This window comes from Coregonus clupeaformis, unplaced genomic scaffold (assembly GCF_020615455.1).
Source record: "Coregonus clupeaformis isolate EN_2021a unplaced genomic scaffold, ASM2061545v1 scaf0637, whole genome shotgun sequence".
NCBI lineage: Eukaryota > Metazoa > Chordata > Actinopteri > Salmoniformes > Salmonidae > Coregonus > Coregonus clupeaformis.
The window spans coordinates 70001-92851 of record NW_025534092.1 but is presented as its reverse complement, the minus strand read 5'-3'; the positions used below and the strand labels follow the sequence as shown (position 1 = coordinate 92851).

The 22851-nt window shown below is 45.8% G+C and overlaps 1 protein-coding gene across 1 annotated transcript in view; it reads right to left on the bottom strand.

The window, feature by feature from the left end:
* The window catches only part of LOC121537277 (CUB and sushi domain-containing protein 2-like), a gene marked incomplete at its 3' end in the record, with an annotated part of 265202 nt that overhangs the window by 188556 nt on the left and 53795 nt on the right, over window positions 1-22851 (bottom strand). The window contains exons 7-9 of the mRNA XM_045216200.1: window positions 22676-22797; window positions 4524-4627; window positions 2330-2442 (exon numbers count right to left, since the gene is read on the bottom strand). Coding sequence (XP_045072135.1) covers window positions 2330-2442; window positions 4524-4627; window positions 22676-22797 — 339 coding nt within the window. The remainder of the gene's footprint in view (window positions 1-2329; window positions 2443-4523; window positions 4628-22675; window positions 22798-22851) is intronic.

Genomic DNA, 22851 nt, shown 5'->3' with positions numbered 1-22851 from the left:
GTGTTTGTGTGTGTTGGAGTGTCTATGTGTGTGTGTTGGAGTGTCAGTGTAGTGTGTGTGTTGGAGTGTCGGTGTGTGTGTGTGTGTGTGTTGGAGTGTCGGTGTGTGTGTGTGTGTTGGAGTGTCGGTGTGTGTGTGTGTTGGAGTGTCGGTGTGTGTGTGTGTTGGAGTGTCGGTGTGTGTGTGTGTGTGTGTGTGTTGGAGTGTCGGTGTGTGTGTGTTTGTGTGTTGGAGTGTCAGTGTAGTGTGTGTGTTGAAGTGTCGGTGTGTGTGTGTGTTGGAGTGTCGGTGTGTGTGTGTGTTGGAGTGTCGGTGTGTGTGTGTTGAAGTGTCGGTGTGTGTGTGTGTGTGTGGAGTGTCAGTTTATTGTGTGTGTTGGAGTGTCTATGTGTGTGTGTCTGTTGGAGTGTCGGTGTGTGTGTGTGTTGGAGTGTCGGTGTGTGTGTGTGTGTTGGAGTGTCGGTGTGTGTGTGTGTTGGAGTGTCGGTGTGTGTGTGTGTGTGTGTGTGTGTGTTGGAGTGTCTATGTGTGTGTGTTGGAGTGTCAGTGTAGTGTGTGTGTTGGAGTGTCGGTGTGTGTGTGTGTGTGTGTTGGAGTGTCGGTGTGTGTGTGTGTGTTGGAGTGTCGGTGTGTGTGTGTGTTGGAGTGTCGGTGTGTGTGTGTGTTGGAGTGTCGGTGTGTGTGTGTGTGTGTGTGTGTGTGTGTTGGAGTGTCGGTGTGTGTGTGTTTGTGTGTTGGAGTGTCAGTGTAGTGTGTGTGTTGGAGTGTCGGTGTGTGTGTGTGTTGGAGTGTCGGTGTGTGTGTGTGTTGGAGTGTCGATGTGTGTGTGTGTTGGAGTGTCGGTGTGTGTGTGTGTTGGAGTGTCGGTGTGTGTGTGTGTTGGAGTGTCGGTGTGTGTGTGTGTTGGAGTGTCGGTGTGTGTGTTGGAGTGTCGGTGTGTGTGTTGGAGTGTCAGGGGGGTGTCTGGCTAGGGGGTGTGTCTGGCTAGGGGGTGTGTCTGGCTAGGGGGTGGGTGTGTCTGGCTTGGGGGTGTGTCTGGCTAGGGGGTGTGTTTGACTAGGGGGGGTGTCTGGCTAGGGGGGTGTGTCTGGCTTGGGGGTGTGTCTGGCTAGGGGGTGTGTCTGGCTAGGGGGGTGTGTCTGGCTAGGGGGTGTGTCTGGCTAGGGGGTGTGTCTGGCTAGGGGGTGTGTCTGGCTAGGGGGGGTGGGGCAGCATATGTGATTGTAACAACTCATGTGTATACGTAGTAGCAGTGTTCAATACGTTTAGTAGTGATATCCTCTGAAGCAGTGAGCAGTGGTTTGTTGTTATACAGGTCCTTTATCAACACACAGCAGTATCCAGGGTGATCACATTCAGATCAAACAACAACGGGTATAGCCCCTGTAGCTCAGTTGGTAGAGCATGGCACTTGCAACGCCAGGGTTGTGGGTTCGATTCCCACGGGGGACCAGTATGAAAAAAATAAATAATATATATATATATATATATGTATGCACTCACTAACTGTAAGTCGCTCTGGATAAGAGTGTCTGCTAAAGAGTGTCTGCTAACTAAAAATGTAAAATGTATAGACTACCATGAAATGCTTGCTTACGAGCCCTTCCCAACGATGCGGAGTTAAAAGTGCAGATGAAGCAACAGCATACTGCATATCTGTCGGCATGGAACCATTTAGGGTTTATTTGAGGCTGTGGATCAGAGAGAACAGACCAGCCTTACGTGCACACACACACACACACATATACATATACACACACACACACATACAGTACACACATACACACACACACACACACACACACACACATACAGTACACACATACATACACACACACACATATACACACACACACACACACACACACACAGTACACACATACATACATATACACACACACACAACCACACACAACCACACACACACACACACACACATATACATATACACACACACACACATACAGTACACACATACATACACACACACACACACACACATACAGTACACACATACACATACAGCTCACACACAGACAGTACACACGCACGCACGCACACTCACACACACATACAGTATACACACAACCACACACAACCACACACACACATAAAGTTTATACACACACTCACACACACACACACACACACACACACACATACAAACACACCCACTCACACACATACAGTATACACACACTCACACACACACACACTCACACACATACACACTTCTCACAGTCAGTGTATATGAGAACTGGTGAAAGATTGGAGGAGACTTTGGCCACTGACATAAATCTCAAGCCATCAACTCAGAAGATCAGCTTACCTTCATAAGACACCTTGAAGCCCAGAGAGCCACTGGTGTCGTCGGTCTTGAAGTTGAGCCACATCTGGTGACTGGTGCTGACCACCAGGTCTGGAGTGGTGGTCCCTGATAGGCTGTAGGAGACAGGGAAATATGGGTTTGCGTGTGTGTGTGTGTTTATGCTTAACTTTACGAGTCTGTGCCTACGTGAGCACACCTAGTGGGATACTTCACTAATCCATCCCTATACCCCCCTCCTCCTCCACAACCACCAGAAGCCGCAAATTGATCTATAAAACTTTACTAAGGCCATCAATTTCAGAACAACTAATAACAACATCCAGTGAAAAGTTATTGAGCATCTGGTGGAGCTAACTCCATTAGGACGCATCAATATGCAATGCGATGCGGCACGGCGAACGGCCGTGATCTTGTTTTAACATTGAGGGGAGCAGGGATTGACAATGTGGCACTGGATCAATTTTTCATGCTCTACTGGTCCTAGAGGTGATGAAATGGACAGAAATAGAGGGAGGGAGAGGAAGAGAGGGAGGATGGAGGGAGGGTGGGGAGAGAGAGAGAGAGAGAGGGAGAGAGGGAGAGAGAGAGAAAAGGAACATAAAATTTGACATACCAATTAGGATCTGGCTAAAAATACTTGAATCAGTTATAGAACCCATTGCCCTTTATGGTTCTGAGGTCTGGGGTCCGCTCACCAACCAAGAATTCACAAAATGGGACAAACACCAAATTGAGACTCTGCATGCAGAATTCTGCAAAAACATCCTCCGTGTACAACGTAAAACACCAAATAATGCATGCAGAGTAGAATTAGGCCAATACCCGCTAATTATCAAAATCCAGAAAAGAGCCGTTAAATTCTATAACCACTTAAAAGGAAGCGATTCCCAAACCTTCCATAACAAAGCCATCACCTACAGAGAGATGAACTTGGAGAAGAGTCCCCTTAGTAAGCTTGTCCTGGGGCTCTATTCACAAACACAAATAGACCCCACACAGCCCCAGGACAACAACAACAACAACAACAACAACAACAACAACAACAACAACACAATTAGACCCAACCAAATCATGAGAAAACAAAAAGATAATTACTTGACACATTGGAAAGAACAAACAAAAAAACAGAGCAAACTAGAATGCTATTTGGCCCTAAACAGAGAGTACACAGTGGCAGAATACCTGACCACTGTGACTGACCCAAACTTAAGGAAAGCTTTGACTATGTACAGACTCAGTGAGCATAGCCTTGCTATTGAGAAAGGCCGCCGTAGGCAGACCTGGCTCTCAAGAGAAGACAGACTATGTGCACACTGCCCACAAAATGAGGTGGAAACTGAGCTGCACTTCCTAACCTCCTGCCAAATGTATGACCATATTAGACTCAATTTACAGCGATCCACAAAGAATTTGAAAACAAACCCAATTTTGATAAACTCCCTTATCTACTGGGTGAAAAACCACAGTGTGCCATCATAGCTGCAAGATTTGTGACCTGTTGCCACAAGAAAAGGGCAACCAGTGAAGAACAAACACCATTGTAAATACAACCCATATTTATGTTTATTTATTTTCCCATTTGTACTTTAACTATTTGCACATTGTTACAACACTGTATATATACATAATATGACATTTGAAATGTCTTTATTCTTTTGAAACTTCTGAGTGTAACGTTTACTGTTAATATTTATTGTTTATTTCACTTTTGTTTACTATCTACTTCACTTGCTTTGGAAATGTTAACATACGTTTCCCATGCCAATAAAGCCTTTAAATTGAAATTGAATTGAAATTGAAGAGAGAGAGAGAGAGAGAGAGAGAGAGAGAGAGAGAGAGAGAGAGAGAGAGAGAGAGAGAGAGAGAGAGAGAGAGAGAGAGAGAGAGAGAGAGAGAGAGAGAGAGAGAGAGAGAGAGAGAGAGAGAGAGAGAGAGAGAGAGAGAGAGAGAGAGAGGGAGGGAGGGAGGGAAGAGAGGAGAGAGAGAGAGGGAGGGAGAGTAGGTGGGTGGATGATCGAGTTTGACAGACAGAGCGAAAGCAAGTGAAAGAGAGAGATGTGGGTGGAAAGCAAGGCACATTGAGTGAGGGACAGAGCAGGTGAACTAACAATAACTAATGTGAAAAATGTGAGAAGAGAAACGACAAATAAATAAATTAAGTAGCAGAGATGGCAGAGAGGCTGAAGGTACTCACACATGAAAGACTGTCTTCTGGTCTCCAACCACAGCTCCGTCTCCAACTGTCAACGTATCGTAACCACGCTCCAGGTCAAAGTCCTCAAAGGTCAGTTTGATCACCTAGGCAACAGGAAAGACAACGCCAGAATGTGGTGAACAAAATGACAGATGTGATATGAAGGGTTAGGTGGTTCCACAAATATCACTCAGTTCCTGATTCTATTACTTTCTTCCCCTCTCTCAGTCATCCCTCTATCCATCCCTCCCTCTATCCATACCTCCCTCTATCCATACCTCCATACCTCCCTCTATCTATACCTCCCTCTATCCATACCTCCCTCTATCCATACCTCCCTCTATCCATACCTCCCCCATCTATACCTCCCTCTATCTATACCTCCCTCTAACCTCCATACCTCCCTCTATCCATACCTCCCTCTATCCATACCTCCCCATACCTCCCTCTATCCATACCTCCCCTCTATCCATACCTCCCTCTATCCACACCTCCCTCTATCCATACCTCCCTCTATCTATACCTCCCTCTATCCCTACCTCCCTCTATCCATACCTCCCTCTATCCATACCTCCCTCTATCCATACCTCCCTCTATCCATACCTCCCTCTATCCATATATCCATACCTCCCTCTATCCACACCTCCCTCTATCCATACCTCCCTCTATCCATACCTCCCTCTATCCATACCTCCCTCTATCCATACCTCCCTCTATCCCTACCTCCCTCTATCCATACCTCCCTCTATCCCTACCTCCCTCTATCCATACCTCCCTCTATGTATACCTCCCTCTATCCATACCTCCATACCTCCCTCTATCTATACCTCCCTCTATCCATACCTCCCTCTATCCCTACCTCCCTCTATCCATACCTCCCTCTATCCATACCTCCCTCTATCCATACCTCCCTCTATCCATACCTCCCTCTATCCATATATCCATACCTCCCTCTATCCACACCTCCCTCTATCCATACCTCCCTCTATCCATACCTCCCTCTATCCATACCTCCCTCTATCCATACCTCCCTCTATCCATACCTCCCTCTATCCCTACCTCCCTCTATCCATACCTCCCTCTATCCATACCTCCCTCTATCCATACCTCCCTCTATCCATACCTCCCTCTATCCATACCTCCCTCTATCCATACCTCCATACCTCCCTCTATCTATACCTCCCTCTATCCATACCTCCATACCTCCCTCTATCTATACCTCCCTCTATCCATACCTCCCTCTATCCATACCTCCCTCTATCCATACCTCCCTCTATCCATACCTCCCTCTATCCCTACCTCCCTCTATCCATACCTCCCTCTATCCATACCTCCCTCTATCCATACCTCCCTCTATCCATATATCCATACCTCCCTCTATCCACACCTCCCTCTATCCATACCTCCCTCTATCCATACCTCCCTCTATCCCTACCTCCCTCTATCCATACCTCCCTCTATCCACACCTCCCTCTATCCATACCTCCCTCTATCCATACCTCCCTCTATCCATACCTCCCTCTATCCATACCTCCCCCTCTATCCACACCTCCCTCTATCCATACCTCCCTCTATCCATACCTCCCTCTATCCCTACCTCCCTCTATCCATACCTCCCTCTATCCATACCTCCCTCTATCTATACCTCCCTCTATCTATACCTCCCTCTATCTATACCTCCCTCTATCCATACCTCCCTCTATCCCTACCTCCCTCTATCCATACCTCCCTCTATCTATACCTCCCTCTATCTATACCTCCCTCTATCCATACCTCCCTCTATCCCTACCTCCCTCTATCCATACCTCCCTCTATCCATACCTCCCTCTATCCATACCTCCCTCTATCCATTCCTCCCTCCATCCCTCCATCTATCCCTCCATCCCTTTATTGGCAGTAGAATGGCCTTAATGAAGAGCTCAGTGACTTTCAACGTGGCACCGTCACAGGATGCCATCTTTCCAACAAGCCAGTTTGTCAAATTTCTGCCCTGCTAGAGCTGCCCCCGGTCAACTGTAAGTGCTGTTATTGTGAAGTGGAAACGTTTAGGAGCAACAACAGCTCAGCCGTGAAGTGGTAGGCCACACAAGCTCACAGAACGGGAATGCCGAGTGCCAAACTGCCACAACATCAGCACAATAACTGTTCGTCGGGAGCTTCATGATGGCAGTCCGACGGACAAATCTGGATTTGGAGGATGCCAGGTGAACGCTACCTGCCTGAATGCATTGGGCAACTGTAAAGTTTGGTAGAGGAGGAATAATGGTCAGGGGTTGTTTTTCATGGTTCGGGCTAGGCCCCTTAGTTCCAGTGAAGGAAAATCTTAACGCTACAGCAAACAATGACATTCTAGACGATTCTGTGCTTCCAACTTTGTGGCAACAGTTTGGGGAAGGTCCTTCACTGCTTAAGCATGACAATGCCCCCGTGAAAAAGTGAGGTCCAAATAGCAATGGTTTGTCGAGATCAGTGTGGAAGAACTTGACTGGCCTGCACAGAGCCCTGACCTCAACCCCATCGAACGCCTTTGGGATGAATTGGAACGCTGACTTCGAGCCAGGCCTAATCACCCAACATCAGTGCCCGACCTCACTAATGCTCTTGTGGCTGAATGGAAGCAAGTCCATGCAGCAATGTTCCAAAATCTGGTGGAAAGCCTTCCCAGAAGAGTGGAGGCTGTTATTAATGCCCATGATGAGACGTTCGACAAGCAGGCGTCCACATACATTTGGCCATGTGGTATATATATATATATATATATATATATATATATGCACGACTGTACAGTCGTGGTCAAAAGTTTTGAGAATGACACAAATATTAATTTTCACAAAGTCTGCTGCCTCAGTTTTTATGATGGCAATTTGCATATACTCCAGAATGTTATGAAGAGTGATCAGATGAATTGTAATGAATTGCAAAGTCCCTCTTAGCCATGAAAATTAATTTAATTCCCCCCAAAAAATTCCACTGCATTTCAGCCCTGCCACAAAAGGACCAGCTGCCATCATGTAAATTATTCTCTCGTTAACACAGGCTGGAGATCACTCTGTCATGCTGATTGAGTTAGAATAACAGGCTGGAAGCTTTAAAAGGAGGGTGGTGCTTGAAATCATTGTTCTTCCTCTGTTAACCATTGTTACCTGCAAGGAAACACGTGCCGTCATCATTGCTTTGCACTAAAAGGGCTTCACAGGCAAGGATATTGCTGCTAGTAAGATTGCACCTAAATCAACCATTTATCGGATCATCAAGAACTTCAAGGAGATAGGTTCAATTGTTGTGAAGTAGGCTTCAGGGCGCCCAAGAAAGTCCAGCAAGCGCCAGGACCATCTCCTAAAGTTGATTCAGCTGCAAGATCGGGGCACCACCAGTGCAGAGCTTGCTCAGGAATGGCAGCAGACAGGTGTGAGTGCATCTTCACGCACAGTGAGGCGAATACTTTTGGAGGATGGCCTGGTGTCAAGAAGGCCAGCGAGGAAGCCACTTCTCTCCAGGAAAAACATCAGGGACAGACTAATATTCTGCAAAAGGTACAGGGATTGGACTGCTGAGGACTGGGGTAAAGTCATTTTCTCTGATGAATCCCCTTTCCGATTGTTTGGGGCATCCGGAAAACACCTTGTCCCGAGAAGACAAGGTGAGCGCTACCATCAGTCCTGTGTCATGCCAACAGTAAAGCATCCTGAGACCATTCATGTGTGGGGTCGCTTCTCAGCCAAGGGAGTGGGCTCACTCACAATTTTGCCTAAGAACACAGCCATGAATAAAGAATGGTACCAACACATCCTCCGAGAGTACCTTCTCCCAACCATCCAAGAACAGTTTGGTGACGAACAATGCCTTTTCCAGCATGATGGAGCACCTTGCCATAAGGCAAAAGTGATAACTAAGTGGCTCGGGGAACAAAACATCAACATTTTGGGTCCATGGCAAGGAAACTCCCCAGACCTTTATCCCATTGAGAACATGTGGACAATCCTCAAGAGGCGGGTGGACAAACAAACATTGTCCATTTGGAAGACCCATTTGCGAACCATTTTTAACTTCCTGACTGATGTCTTGAGATGTTGCTTCAATATATCCACATAATTGTCCTTCCTCATGATACCATCTATTCTGTGAAGTGCACCAGTCCCTCTTGCAGCAAAGCACCCCCACAGCATGATGCTGCCACCCCCTTGCTTCACGGTTGGGATGGTGTTCTTCGGCTTGTAAGCAACCCCATTTTTCCACCAAACATAACAATGTTCATTATGGGCAAACAGTTCTATTTTTGTTTCATCAGAACAGAGGACATTTCTCCAAAAAGTACAATCTTTGTCCCCATGTGCAGTTGCAAACCGTAGTCTGGCTTTTTTATGGCAGTTTTGGATTAGTGGCTTCTTCCTTGCTGAGCAGCCTTTCATGTTATGTCGATATAGGACTCGTTTTACTGTGGATATAGATACTTTTGTACCTGTTTCCTCCAGCATCTTCACAAGGTCCTTTGCTGTTGTTCTGGGATTGATTTGCACTTTTCGCACCAAAGTACGTTCATCTCTAGGAGACAGAGCGCGTCTCCTTCCTGAGTGGTATGACAGCTGCGTGGTCCCATGGTGTTTATATTTGCATACTATTGTTTGTACAGATGAACGTGGTACCTTCAGGTATTTGGAAATTGCTCCCAAGGATGAACCAGACTTGTGGAGGTCTACAATGTATTTTCTGAGGTCTTGGCTGATTTCTTTTGATTTTCCCATGACGTCAAGGAAAGAGGCACTGAGTTTGAAGGTAGGCATTGACATACATCCACAGGTACACCTCCAATTGACTCAAATGATGTCAATTAGCCTACCAGAAGCTTCTAAAGCCATGACATAATTTTCTGGAATTTTCCAAGCTGTTTAAAGGCACAGTCAACTTAGTGTATGTAAACTTTTGACACACTGGAATTGTGATACAGTTAATTATAAGTGAAATAATATGTCTGTAAACAATTGTTGGAAAAATTACTTGTGTCATGCACAAAGTAGATGTCCTAACCGACATGCCAAAACTATAGTTTGTTAACAAGAAATGTGTGGAGTGGTTGAAAAACAAGTTTTAATGACTCCAACCTAAGTGTATGTAAACTTCCAACTTCAACTATATACACTACCAGTCAAATGTTTGGACACACCTACTCATTCAAGGGTTTTTCTTTATTGTTTACAATTGTTTACATTGTAGAATAATAGTGAAGACATCAAACTATGAAATATCACATATGGAATCATGTAGTAACCAAAAAAGTGTTAAAGAAATCAAAATATAGTTTACATTTGAGATTCTTCAAATAGCCACCCTTTGCCTTGATGACAGCTTTGCACACTCTTGGCATTCTCTCAACCAGCGTCATTGGGTAGTCACCTGGAATGCATTTCAATTAGCAGGTGTGCCTTCTTAAAAGTTAATTTGTGGAATTGATTTCCTTCTTAATGTGTTTAAGCCAATCAGTTGTGTTGTGACGAGGTAGAGGGAGTATACAGAAGATAGCCCTATTTGGTAAAAGACCAAGTCCATATTATGGCAAGAACAGCTCAAATAAGCAAAGAGAAACGACAGTCCATCATTACTTTAAGACATGGTCAGTCAATACGGAAAAATTCAAGAAGTTTGAAAGTTTCTTCAAGTGCAGTCGCAAAAAATCATCAAGCGCTATGATGAAACTGGCTCTCATGAGGTCTGCTACAGGAATGGAAGACCCGGAGTTACCTCTGCTGCAGAGGATAAGATCATTAGAGTTACCAGCCTCAGAAATTGCAGCCCAAATAAATGCTTCACAGAGTTCAAGTAACAGACACATGTCAACATCAACTGTTCAGAGGGGACTGTGTGAATCAGGCCTTCATTGGTCAAATTGCTGCAAAGAAACCACTACTAAAGGACACCAATAATAAGAAGAGACCTGCTTGGGCCAAGAAACACGAGCAATGGACATTAGACCGGTGGAAATTTGTCCTTTTGTCTGGAGTCCAAATTTGAGATTTTTGGTTCCAACCGCCGTGTCTTTGTGAGACGCGGTGTGGGTGAATGGATGATCTCCGCATGTGTAGTTCCCACCGTAAAGCATGGAGGAGGAGGTGTTATGGTGTGGGGGTGCTTTGCTGGTGACACTGTCTGTGATTTATTTAGAATTCAAGGCACACTTAACCAGCATGGCTACCACAGCATTCTGCAGCGATACACCATCCCATCTGGTTTGGGCTTAGTGGGACTATAATTTGTTTTTCAACAGGACAATGACCCATACACCTCCAGGCTGCGTAAGGGATATTTTACCAAGAAGGAGAGTGATGGAGTGCTGCATCAGATGATCTGGCCTCCACAATCCCCCGACCTCAACCCAATTGAGATGGTTTGGGATGAGTCAGACCGCAGAGTGAAGGAAAAGCAGCCAACAAGTGCTCAGCATATGTGGTAAGTCCTTCAAAACTGTTGGAAAAGCATTCCAGGTGAAGCTGGTTGAGAGAATGCCAAGAGTGTGCAAAGCTGTCATAAAGGCAAAGGGTGGCTATTTGAAGAATCTCAAATATGAAATATATTTTGATTTGTTTAACACTTTTTTGGTTACTACATGATTCCATATGTTTTGTTTCATAGTGTTGATGTCTTCACTATTTTTTTAAAATGTAAAAAATAGTAAAAATAAAGAAAAACCCTTGAATGAATAGGTCTGTCCAAACTTTTGACTGGTACTGTATATATGATTAAAACATCAACTAAAACTTAGGGGGCCAAATAAAATGGGCCGCCAGTTGGGTAACCCTGACATATTTCCTATAGTGAACACATTTTGACCATAGCTCTATGTGGATCTAGTAGTGGACTATATATATATATACATTTTTTTATCAATGTTTTTGTTTAATTTTAATTTTTTGACATAAAGGTTTGTATTAATATCAGGAAATCAGCTCCAAGTAATTCTTATTTTGGAAATCTGTTCCCGAGTTTTCCCTAATAGAGAGACGTGACCGTATACAAATGTAATCAAGGTTAGTAATTATAATGTTTTAATGAAATATTATATCTGTTTGGGCTTCTTGCAGTCAATCTACAGTCTACAAATTATTTGTAATAATGTTCTGGCCCCCCCACCATCCGCTCACAAAATAATCGGCCCGCTGCTGAATCTAGATGATGATCCCTGGAATAGGGTGTGATTTGAGACACAATTAACCTTCAGAATCAGCACGGTGAGTAAATAACTCAATTAAATCCCCTGTGACTGTAAGTGACTGGGGAGAATAGAGCAGCGCCACAAGGTGAACATATCCATCACAAGACTTGAGTACATGTAAGGATGGATTTATGCAATCGCTTTTCTACCCAGGAAAGATATCTACTCAGCTGAGCTCATTGCTATGCCCCAGTAGGAAGAATGATGGAGAGAGTGAGAGAGAGAGAGAGAGAGAGAGAGAGAGAGAGAGAGAGAGAGAGAGACAGAGAGACAGAGAGACAGAGACAGAGACAGAGAGAGAGAGAGAGAGAGAGAGAGAGAGAGAGAGAGAGAGAGAGAGAGAGAGAGAGAGAGAGAGAGAGAGAGAGAGAGAGAGAGAGAGAGAGAGAGAGAGAGAGAGAGAGAGAGAGAGAGAGAGAGAGAGAGGGAGAGAGAGAGAGAGAGAGAGAGAGAGAGAGAGAGAGAGAAATAATACAATCTAAATGTATCTTGGGAATAATTGTGCATAAAGAAAGTAAATAAGGATGAAGAAGGAAAAAAACACGGGAAGAAAGTAAATGGAGAAAAACATTATTATTTTTTTAAAATAAGGAAAAGGCAAGGGCTGTCTAGTCCTCCATTTCACATTGGCTGCCTCCAGATTCTTAATGTTTTCTGTGCTGGGAGAGCAGAGGCCTAATGAAAAAGCTGATAAAAATGCTAATTCCATTCTGTCCTATGGTAAATATACTCACTAATGTAAATTGCCAGGAGTGGAGAGAGAGAGAGAGAGAGAGAGAGAGAGAGAGAGAGAGAGAGAGATGGACGGACGGACGGACGGACAGACAGACAGACAGACAGACAGACAGACAGACAGACAGACAGACAGACAGACAGACAGACAGACAGACAGACAGACAGACAGACAGACAGACAGACAGACAGACAGACAGACAGACAGACAGACAGACAAATAGATAGATAGATAGATTAGCTGGACAAAATTAGGCGACATGAAAAGTGCAATGCTGTTAATATAGCCATTAGTGCGGGTTTTCAGTGAATTTATGTAAATCATAAAGCTCATCTGCATTTCCAAAAATGTTCTGCAAAACAAAAAAAAAGAGTGATCAAATGAAGATCCCACATCTGTACAACTTTTACCAACAGGATAGAGAGAGAACAGCCAAAAGGACAGTGTCAGGAGGGTCGAAAGTGACTGCTCCACGGCATAATGTTGAGTTGTGCCTAGAATCAGTGCTTTTGTCAATCCCAGAGGGTCAAAGCAACGTTTGGTTTTAGGTGGGTCATAGCATATCAAACACTCAACTTCTACCGCCGATAGACTTGGGTAGTAATAAACAGAAAATCCCGAAAACATTCGAAACAACACGACATGACGTCCCTATCAAAAGACCAGACTGTATTTGTTTGGAAATAACCCCGTGCTGTATCTGCATCAGTGTGTCTGAGTCTCAGACTGAGGCCTAAACGGGACTCTATTCCCTATACAATGCTTTGGACCTGAGACACACTGTATGGGCCCTAGTCAAATGTAGTGCACTACTAAGGGTATAGAGTTCCAGTTGGGACGTACCCTCAGACTCCTCTCTGACCTGCAGTACTGTTTCCTCTGGCTGCATTTGGAGGTGTGGCAGTGTGGTGCGGGGGTGTGCTTGTGTGTGTGTGTGTGTGTGTGTGTGTTGCAATGTGGTTTAGAGGTAAACAGTGCCAGGCAGAAATAGAACACTATCTTCAGTCTCTACAGAGAACATCAGCGCTCCATCTTCATCTGGTCGGGACGTGGAGAGAAAGACAGGCTAAAGTACCACTGTCTGGCTCAAACCCTGTGACTCTGCCCAGAGTTCAGTGGAGTGTACACAAGGGTGTGTGTGTGTTTGTGTGTGTGTGTGTGTGTGTGTATTGTATGCGTGCACTTTGTCACTTTATGAGTCGCCTCCTCCCCCTCCTCCTCTTCCTCTTCCTCCCACTCCTCCTTCTCTTCCTCTCCCTCCTCCCTCTCTTCCTCCTCCCCTCCTCCTCCTCTTCCGCCCCCTCCTCCTCCTCCTCCTCCCTCTCTTCCTCCTCCCCTCCTCCTCCTCTTCCTCCCCTCCTCCTCTTCCTCCTCCTCCTCCTCCCTCTCCTCCTCCCCCTCCTCCTCTTCCTCCTCCTCCTCCTCCTCCTCCTCCCCTCCTCCTCCTCCCTCTCCTCCTCCTCTCCTCCTCCCCTCCTCCTCCCTCTCCTCCTCCCTCCTCCTCCCTCTCCTTCCTCCCTCCTCATACTCTGTCCCTCACTCAGTCACAAATGCTAAGGGGACAAACCATATGTTGGAGCTCAGAGAAGGACATTTGTTAGCGGTGTGGCCTTGAACCTCTAAAGTAAGTCACTCTTATGATATCCTCATATGTATATATCTCTCCATCTCTCTCCTGTCTTCTTCCCCTCCTTCGCCACAGGTGACTCTCTCGCTCTCTTTCTGTTGGTGGGATCCTATCTGGCTGATTCCTTTTATCTATCATTATTCTGCTACTACTTCCCAACTCCTTTGCAGGGCATTGTACCAACTCCTTTGCAGGGCATTGTACCAACTCCTTTGCAGGGCATTGTACCAACTCCTTTGCAGGGCATTGTACCAACTCCTTTGCAGGGCATTGTACCAACTCCTTTGCAGGGCATTGTACCAACTCATTTACAGGGCATTGTACCAACTCATTTGCAGGGCATTGTACCAACTCATTTGCAGGGCATTGTACCAACTCATTTGCAGGGCATTGTACCAACTCCTTTGCAGGGCATTGTACCAAATCCTTTGCAGGGCATTGTACCAACTCATTTGCAGGGCATTGTACCAACTCATTCGCAGGGCATTGTACCAACTCCTTTGCAGGGCATTGTACCAACTCCTTTGCAGGGCATTGTACCAACTCCTTTGCAGGGCATTGTACCAACTCCTTTGCAGGGCATTGTACCAACTCCTTTGCAGGGCATTGTACCAACTCCTTTGCAGGGCATTGTACCAACTCCTTTGCAGGGCATTGTCCCAACTCCTTTGCAGGGCATTGTACCAACTCCTTTGCAGGGCATTGTACCAACTCATTTGCAGGGCATTGTACCAACTCCTTTGCAGGGCATTGTACCAACTCCTTTGCAGGGCATTGTACCAACTCCTTTGCAGGGCATTGTACCAACTCCTTTGCAGGGCATTGTACCAACTCATTTGCAGGGCATTGTACCAACTCCTTTGCAGGGCATTGTACCAACTCCTTTGCAGGGCATTGTACCAACTCCTTTTAGGGCATTGTACCAACTCCTTTGCAGGGCATTGTCCCAACTCCTTTGCAGGGCATTGTACCAACTCCTTTGCAGGGCATTGTACCAACTCCTTTGCAGGGCATTGTACCAACTCCTTTGCAGGGCATTGTACCAACTCCTTTGCAGGGCATTGTCCCAACTCCTTTGCAGGGCATTGTACCAACTCCTTTGCAGGGCATTGTACCAACTCCTTTGCAGGGCATTGTACCAACTCCTTTGCAGGGCATTGTACCAACTCCTTTGCAGGGCATTGTACCAACTCCTTTGCAGGGCATTGTACCAACTCCTTTGCAGGGCATTGTCCCAACTCCTTTGCAGGTCATTGTCCCAACTCCTTTGCTGGGCATTGTACCAACTCCTTTGCAGGGCATTGTACCAAATCCTTTGCAGGGCATTGTACCAACTCCTTTGCAGGGCATTGTACCAACTCCTTTGCAGGGCATTGTACCAACTCCTTTGCAGGGCATTGTACCAACTCCTTTGCAGGGCATTGTACCAACTCCTTTGCAGGGCATTGTACCAACTCCTTTGCAGGGCATTGTACCAACTCCTTTGCAGGGCATTGTCCCAACTCATTTGCAGGGCATTGTACCAACTCCTTTGCAGGGCATTGTACCAACTCCTTTGCAGGGCATTGTACCAACTCCTTTGCAGGGCATTGTACCAACTCCTTTGCAGGGCATTGTACCAACTCCTTTGCAGGGCATTGTACCAACTCCTTTGCAGGGCATTGTACCAACTCATTTACAGGGCATTGTACCAACTCATTTGCAGGGCATTGTACCAACTCATTTGCAGGGCATTGTACCAACTCATTTGCAGGGCATTGTACCAACTCCTTTGCAGGGCATTGTACCAAATCCTTTGCAGGGCATTGTACCAACTCATTTGCAGGGCATTGTACCAACTCATTCGCAGGGCATTGTACCAACTCCTTTGCAGGGCATTGTACCAACTCCTTTGCAGGGCATTGTACCAACTCCTTTGCAGGGCATTGTACCAACTCCTTTGCAGGGCATTGTACCAACTCCTTTGCAGGGCATTGTACCAACTCCTTTGCAGGGCATTGTACCAACTCCTTTGCAGGGCATTGTCCCAACTCCTTTGCAGGGCATTGTACCAACTCCTTTGCAGGGCATTGTACCAACTCATTTGCAGGGCATTGTACCAACTCCTTTGCAGGGCATTGTACCAACTCCTTTGCAGGGCATTGTACCAACTCCTTTGCAGGGCATTGTACCAACTCCTTTGCAGGGCATTGTACCAACTCATTTGCAGGGCATTGTACCAACTCCTTTGCAGGGCATTGTACCAACTCCTTTGCAGGGCATTGTACCAACTCCTTTTAGGGCATTGTACCAACTCCTTTGCAGGGCATTGTCCCAACTCCTTTGCAGGGCATTGTACCAACTCCTTTGCAGGGCATTGTACCAACTCCTTTGCAGGGCATTGTACCAACTCCTTTGCAGGGCATTGTACCAACTCCTTTGCAGGGCATTGTCCCAACTCCTTTGCAGGGCATTGTACCAACTCCTTTGCAGGGCATTGTACCAACTCCTTTGCAGGGCATTGTACCAACTCCTTTGCAGGGCATTGTACCAACTCCTTTGCAGGGCATTGTACCAACTCCTTTGCAGGGCATTGTACCAACTCCTTTGCAGGGCATTGTCCCAACTCCTTTGCAGGTCATTGTCCCAACTCCTTTGCTGGGCATTGTACCAACTCCTTTGCAGGGCATTGTACCAAATCCTTTGCAGGGCATTGTACCAACTCCTTTGCAGGGCATTGTACCAACTCCTTTGCAGGGCATTGTACCAACTCCTTTGCAGGCCATTGTACCAACTCCTTTGCAGGGCATTGTACCAACTCCTTTGCAGGGCATTGTACCAACTCCTTTGCAGGGCATTGTACCAACTCCTTTGCAGGGCATTGTCCCAACTCATTTGCAGGGCATTGTACCAACTCCTTTGCAGGGCATTGTACCAACTCCTTTGCAGGGCATTGTACCAACTCCTTTGCAGGGCATTGTACCAACTCCTTTGCAGGGCATTGTACCAATTCCTTTGCAGGGCATTGTACCAACTCCTTTGCAGGGCATTGTACCAACTCCTTTGCAGGGCATTGTAACATCTCCTTTGCAGGGCATTGTAACAACTCCTTTGCAGGGCATTGTAACAACTCCTTTGCAGGGTATTGTACCAACTCCTTTGCAGGGCATTGTCCCAACTCATTTGCAGGGCATTGTACCAACTCATTTGCAGGGCATTGTACCAACTCCTTTGCAGGGCATTGTACCAACTCCTTTGCAGGGCATTGTACCAACTCCTTTGCAGGGCATTGTACCAACTCCTTTGCAGGGCATTGTACCAACTTCTTTGCAGGGCATTGTACCAACTCCTTTGCAGGGCATTGTAACAACACCTTTGCAGGGCATTGTAACAACTCCTTTGCAGGGCATTGTACCAACTCCTTTGCAGGGCATTGTACCAACTCCTTTGCAGGGCATTGTACCAACTCCTTTGCAGGGCATTGTACCAACTCCTTTGCAGGGCATTGTAACAACTCCTTTGCAGGGCATTGTAACAACTCCTTTGCAGGGCATTGTAACAACTCCTTTGCAGGGCATTGTACCAACTCCTTTGCAGGGCATTGTACCAACTCCTTTGCAGGGCATTGTACAAACTCCTTTGCAGGGCATTGTCCCAACTCCTTTGCAGGGCATTGTACCAACTCCTTTGCAGGGCATTGTACCAACTCCTTTGCAGGGCATTGTACCAACTCCTTTGCAGGGCATTTTACCAACTCCTTTGCAGGGCATTGTACCAACTCCTTTGCAGGGCATTGTACCAACTCCTTTGCAGGGCATTGTACCAACTCCTTTGCAGGGCATTGTACCAACTCCTTTGCAGGGCATTGTACCAACTCCTTTGCAGGGCATTGTACCAACTCCTTTGCAGGGCATTGTCCCAACTCCTTTGCAGGGCATTGTATCTGACTAGTCCACAGAATAAGCTCTACAGCCACAGCACCATCTCTTTGTGTTACGCCTAACACGAAAGGAACGACCTCTTCCTTGAGAGTCTGAGAGCTGAGCCTCGTATCCACAAAGCGTCTCAGAGTAGACGATTGGTGGTAAGTGCTGAGAATAGAGGCATTTTACTCTGATGGGTCAAAATAAAAGCTTTGCATGAAGCCTCTTTAGTCATAGGAGTCCACACCTAGTCAACAGGTATTTAGGACACCTCACGAGCTGTCCTAACCAGTTAAGAGTTACCAACAGGTGTCTTGATGATAGACAAATGCAGTGGGTCAGTGGTTCCTGCACCACATGCAATTGCTTTGGAGTTGTTATTATATATATATATATATATATATATATATATATATATATATATATTTTTTTTGATACTTCTATATGATCAATATATAAATAATCTAGGCCTACATGTAACAGTCTCTCTTGCGCTTTTGGCAATTATTTAACATGAGGCCTATTTCACAAATTATATGCCTAAATACTTATAACCACTAGGCTTTATTTTCATGTTATCTCATGTTATCCATTTGCAGGGCAACATCATGTTGTTAAAAAAAAAAAAAAATGTCTAAATGCCTATAAATTGGGCAACTCAAGGCATCTAGGGCTTATGTTAACTTTTGATTGTGTTCGATTAAAATGGTAGACCTTTCAAAACATTGTATGCAGCGTTGTATGTAACATTATCGGCAAGTGACTTGATGCTGTCACGGTTTCGGCCGAGGCTGCCTCTCTCCCTTGTTCGGGCAGGCTTCGGCGTTCGTCGTCTCTGGAATTCTAGCTGCCACCGATAGATGTTTCATGTTCGTTTGCTTTTGTCTGTTTGTTTCCGCACCTGTTTCTGTTTGTACGTAATTAGTGTCCTATAAGTTTCTCGTTGTGTTTGTCTAGTGTTGTGTATGATTGTTTCCGTCAGTGTTGTGTTTTGCTCGGTTGAGCGTATTTCTCCACTGTGCTGGAGCTTATTTGCACTTGTGTGTGCACCGTTTCATTTTGTCGCACCTGTTAGTGCGCATTTGCCTTTCGCCTTCGTGCGTGTTTTTGCTGTCGGGCTTAGTTGTCCTGTTGCCTGTGTTTGGGCCAGTAATACAGCTTTTGGAACATTCAGTCGGCGTCCTGCGTTTGATTTCCTACACTACACTTACAACACGCCCTGACAGATGCCTACTCTGCCAAAGAGATTCAGAGTTGTTAAACTGGAGTGATGAGTGTGTTCATATAACAGTAATATTGTCCAAATTCCACTTTTAACAACCATCAGAATTGGTTAAGAAAATAAAAATTATAACGCACGCATATTATGCAATAGGTAAAAGTAGGCAAATCAACCGTGTCAGAAGAAAAGGATATCAAACGTTTTACCATTGGAACGTTTGATGGACAGTCACATTCACTGTGGTTGTCTGAAGCCTGCTATATTGAGTTCACAGCTGGCGATGCCTCATCGTGATTGGTTATTCCCCCATCATTTGCAACAATGTCAATGAGCGTCATCACCATCTTTCCTTTGTGGTACCTCAAACTGTCGTGATTACCAGCTGAGGTAAACTTTAAAGAGTTGATTTTACCCCTATCTCAGAGTTTTTTTTGTAATTTTTATTATTGGTCTTAAAACTGGTTTGAACAGGATTCTTAGGACCTTTTCTAAGATGCTTTGTGGATACGGGCCCTGATCTGACCACATACTGTAGAATGACAGAGGCCTCTAGGATACGGGCCCTGATCTGACCACATATTGTAGAATGACAGAGGCCTCTAGGATACGGGCCCTGATCTGACCACATACTGTAGAATGACAGAGGCCTCTAGGATACGGGCCCTGATCTGACCACATACTGTAGAATGACAGAGGCCTCTAGGATACGGGCCCTGATCTGACCACATACTGTAGAATGACAGAGGCCTCTAGGATACGGGCCCTGATCTGACCACATATTGTAGAATGACAGAGGCCTCTAGGATACGGGCCCTGATCTGACCACATACTGTAGAATGACAGAGGCCTCTAGGATACGGGCCCTGATCTGACCACATACTGTAGAATGACAGAGGCCTCTAGGATACTGGCCCTGATCTGACCACATACTGTAGAATGACAGAGGCCTCTAGGATACGGGCCCTGATCTGACCACATACTGTAGAATGACAGAGGCCTCTAGGATACGGGCCCTGATCTGACCACATACTGTAGAATGACAGAGGCCTCTAGGATACGGGCCCTGATCTGACCACATACTGTAGAATGACAGAGGCCTCTAGGATACGGGCCCTGATCTGACCACATACTGTAGAATGACAGAGGCCTCTAGGATACGGGCCCTGATCTGACCACATACTGTAGAATGACAGAGGCCTCTAGGATACGGGCCCTGATCTGACTACATACTGTAGAATGACAGAGGCCTCTAGGATACGGGCCCTGATCTGACCATATACTGTAGAATGACAGAGGCCTCTAGGATACGGGCCCTGATCTGACCACATACTGTAGAATGACAGAGGCCTCTAGGATACGGGCCCTGATCTGACCACATACTGTAGAATGACAGAGGCCTCTAGGATACGGGCCCTGATCTGACCACATACTGTAGAATGACAGAGGCCTCTAGGATACGGGCCCTGATCTGACCACATACTGTAGAATGACAGAGGCCTCTAGGATACGGGCCCTGATCTGACCACATACTGTAGAATGACAGAGGCCTCTAGGATACTGGCCCTGATCTCACCACATACTGTAGAATGACAGAGGCCTCTAGGATACGGGCCCTGATCTGACCACATACTGTAGAATGACAGAGGCCTCTAGGATACGGGCCCTGATCTGACCACATACTGTAGAATGACAGAGGCCTCTAGGATACGGGCCCTGATCTGACCACATACTGTAGAATGACAGAGGCCTCTAGGATACGGGCCCTGATCTGACCACATACTGTAGAATGACAGAGGCCTCTAGGATACGGGCCCTGATCTGACCACATACTGTAGAATGACAGAGGCCTCTAGGATACGGGCCCTGATCTGACCACATACTGTAGAATGACAGAGGCCTCTAGGATACGGGCCCTGATCTGACCACATACTGTAGAATGACAGAGGCCTCTAGGATACGGGCCCTGATCTGACCACATACTGTAGAATGACAGAGGCCTCTAGGATACGGGCCCTGATCTGACCATATACTGTAGAATGACAGAGGCCTCTAGGATACGGGCCCTGATCTGACCACATACTGTAGAATGACAGAGGCCTCTAGGATACGGGCCCTGATCTGACCACATACTGTAGAATGACAGAGGCCTCTAGGATACGGGCCCTGATCTGACCACATACTGTAGAATGACAGAGGCCTCTAGGATACGGGCCCTGATCTGACCACATACTGTAGAATGACAGAGGCCTCTAGGATACGGGCCCTGATCTGACCACATACTGTAGAATGACAGAGGCCTCTAGGATACGGGCCCTGATCTGACCACATACTGTAGAATGACAGAGGCCTCTAGGATACGGGCCCTGATCTGACCATATACTGTAGAATGACAGAGGCCTCTAGGATACGGGCCCTGATCTGACCATATACTGTAGAATGACAGAGGCCTCTAGGATACGGGCCCTGATCTGACCACATACTGTAGAATGACAGAGGCCTCTAGGATACGGGCCCTGATCTGACCACATACTGTAGAATGACAGAGGCCTCTAGTGGCCAAAAGGACCTTTAGCACGGGCAGCATGGGCAGCGCCATGGAGGGCTTCCACCATTTTAAAGTAGTCAAAGTAGTCGACTGGGTGGGGATTCCTATGGGTTGTAGCCTCAACGGCCCTGCCCACGCTGGCACAGACATTATGATGGCATGAAGCTGACAGAGTGTGGGGAAAGAATATGGTTTGAATACATATTAAAGGGATGGTTTGGAGACATATTAAAGGGATGGTTTTGGAGACATATTAAAGGGATGGTTTTGGAGACATATTAAAGGGATGGTTTGGAGACATATTAAAGGGATGGTTTGGATACATATTAAAGGGATGGTTTGGAGAATTATTAAAGGGATGGTTTGGAGACATATTAAAGGGATGGTTTGGATACATATTAAAGGGATGGTTTGGAGACATATTAAAGGGATGGTTTGGAGACATATTAAAGGGATGGTTTGGAGACATATTAAAGGGATGGTTTGGATACATATTAAAGGGAACGGTTTGGAGACATATTAAAGGGATGGTTTGAAGAAACAGTATTGATTCCAAGTGCCGTACATTTCAAATAAACAATATGATCTTAACAGGTTTCGCTAGCACAATTAGCATTTAGCTTACCATCAGAGAAGCAAACAAGTGGTGCATAAACAGTAGAAAGTGTTAGCATAACTATCATAGCATTACCATTAAGTATCCAATGTTAGCATATAGCATTTCCATATTATAATATCAGACTGTTGTAAATATTAGCATAGAATAGCAACATTAACACAAAGCAGTCAATATTAGCATATAGCATATTAGCATGTCAGTACTGCACTGTACATAGTAATGTATTAGCGTAGTATAGCATAGCAACGTTAGCACAACATTTTCAGTATTAGCGTATAACATTAGCATGTGAGACTATACCTTGGTGGTGTCTGCAGCGGTGATGACCCAGGTGCAGTTAGCATTGTTGTCATACTGGACAGGATAGTTTGGTGAGGTGATGATGCCGTTAGGGGCTCGCAGATGACCCCCACACATAGGAGCTGAAAGAGAAAATAACAGCAAACTGGTATTTACTTTATTGATTGAAGTTTGGT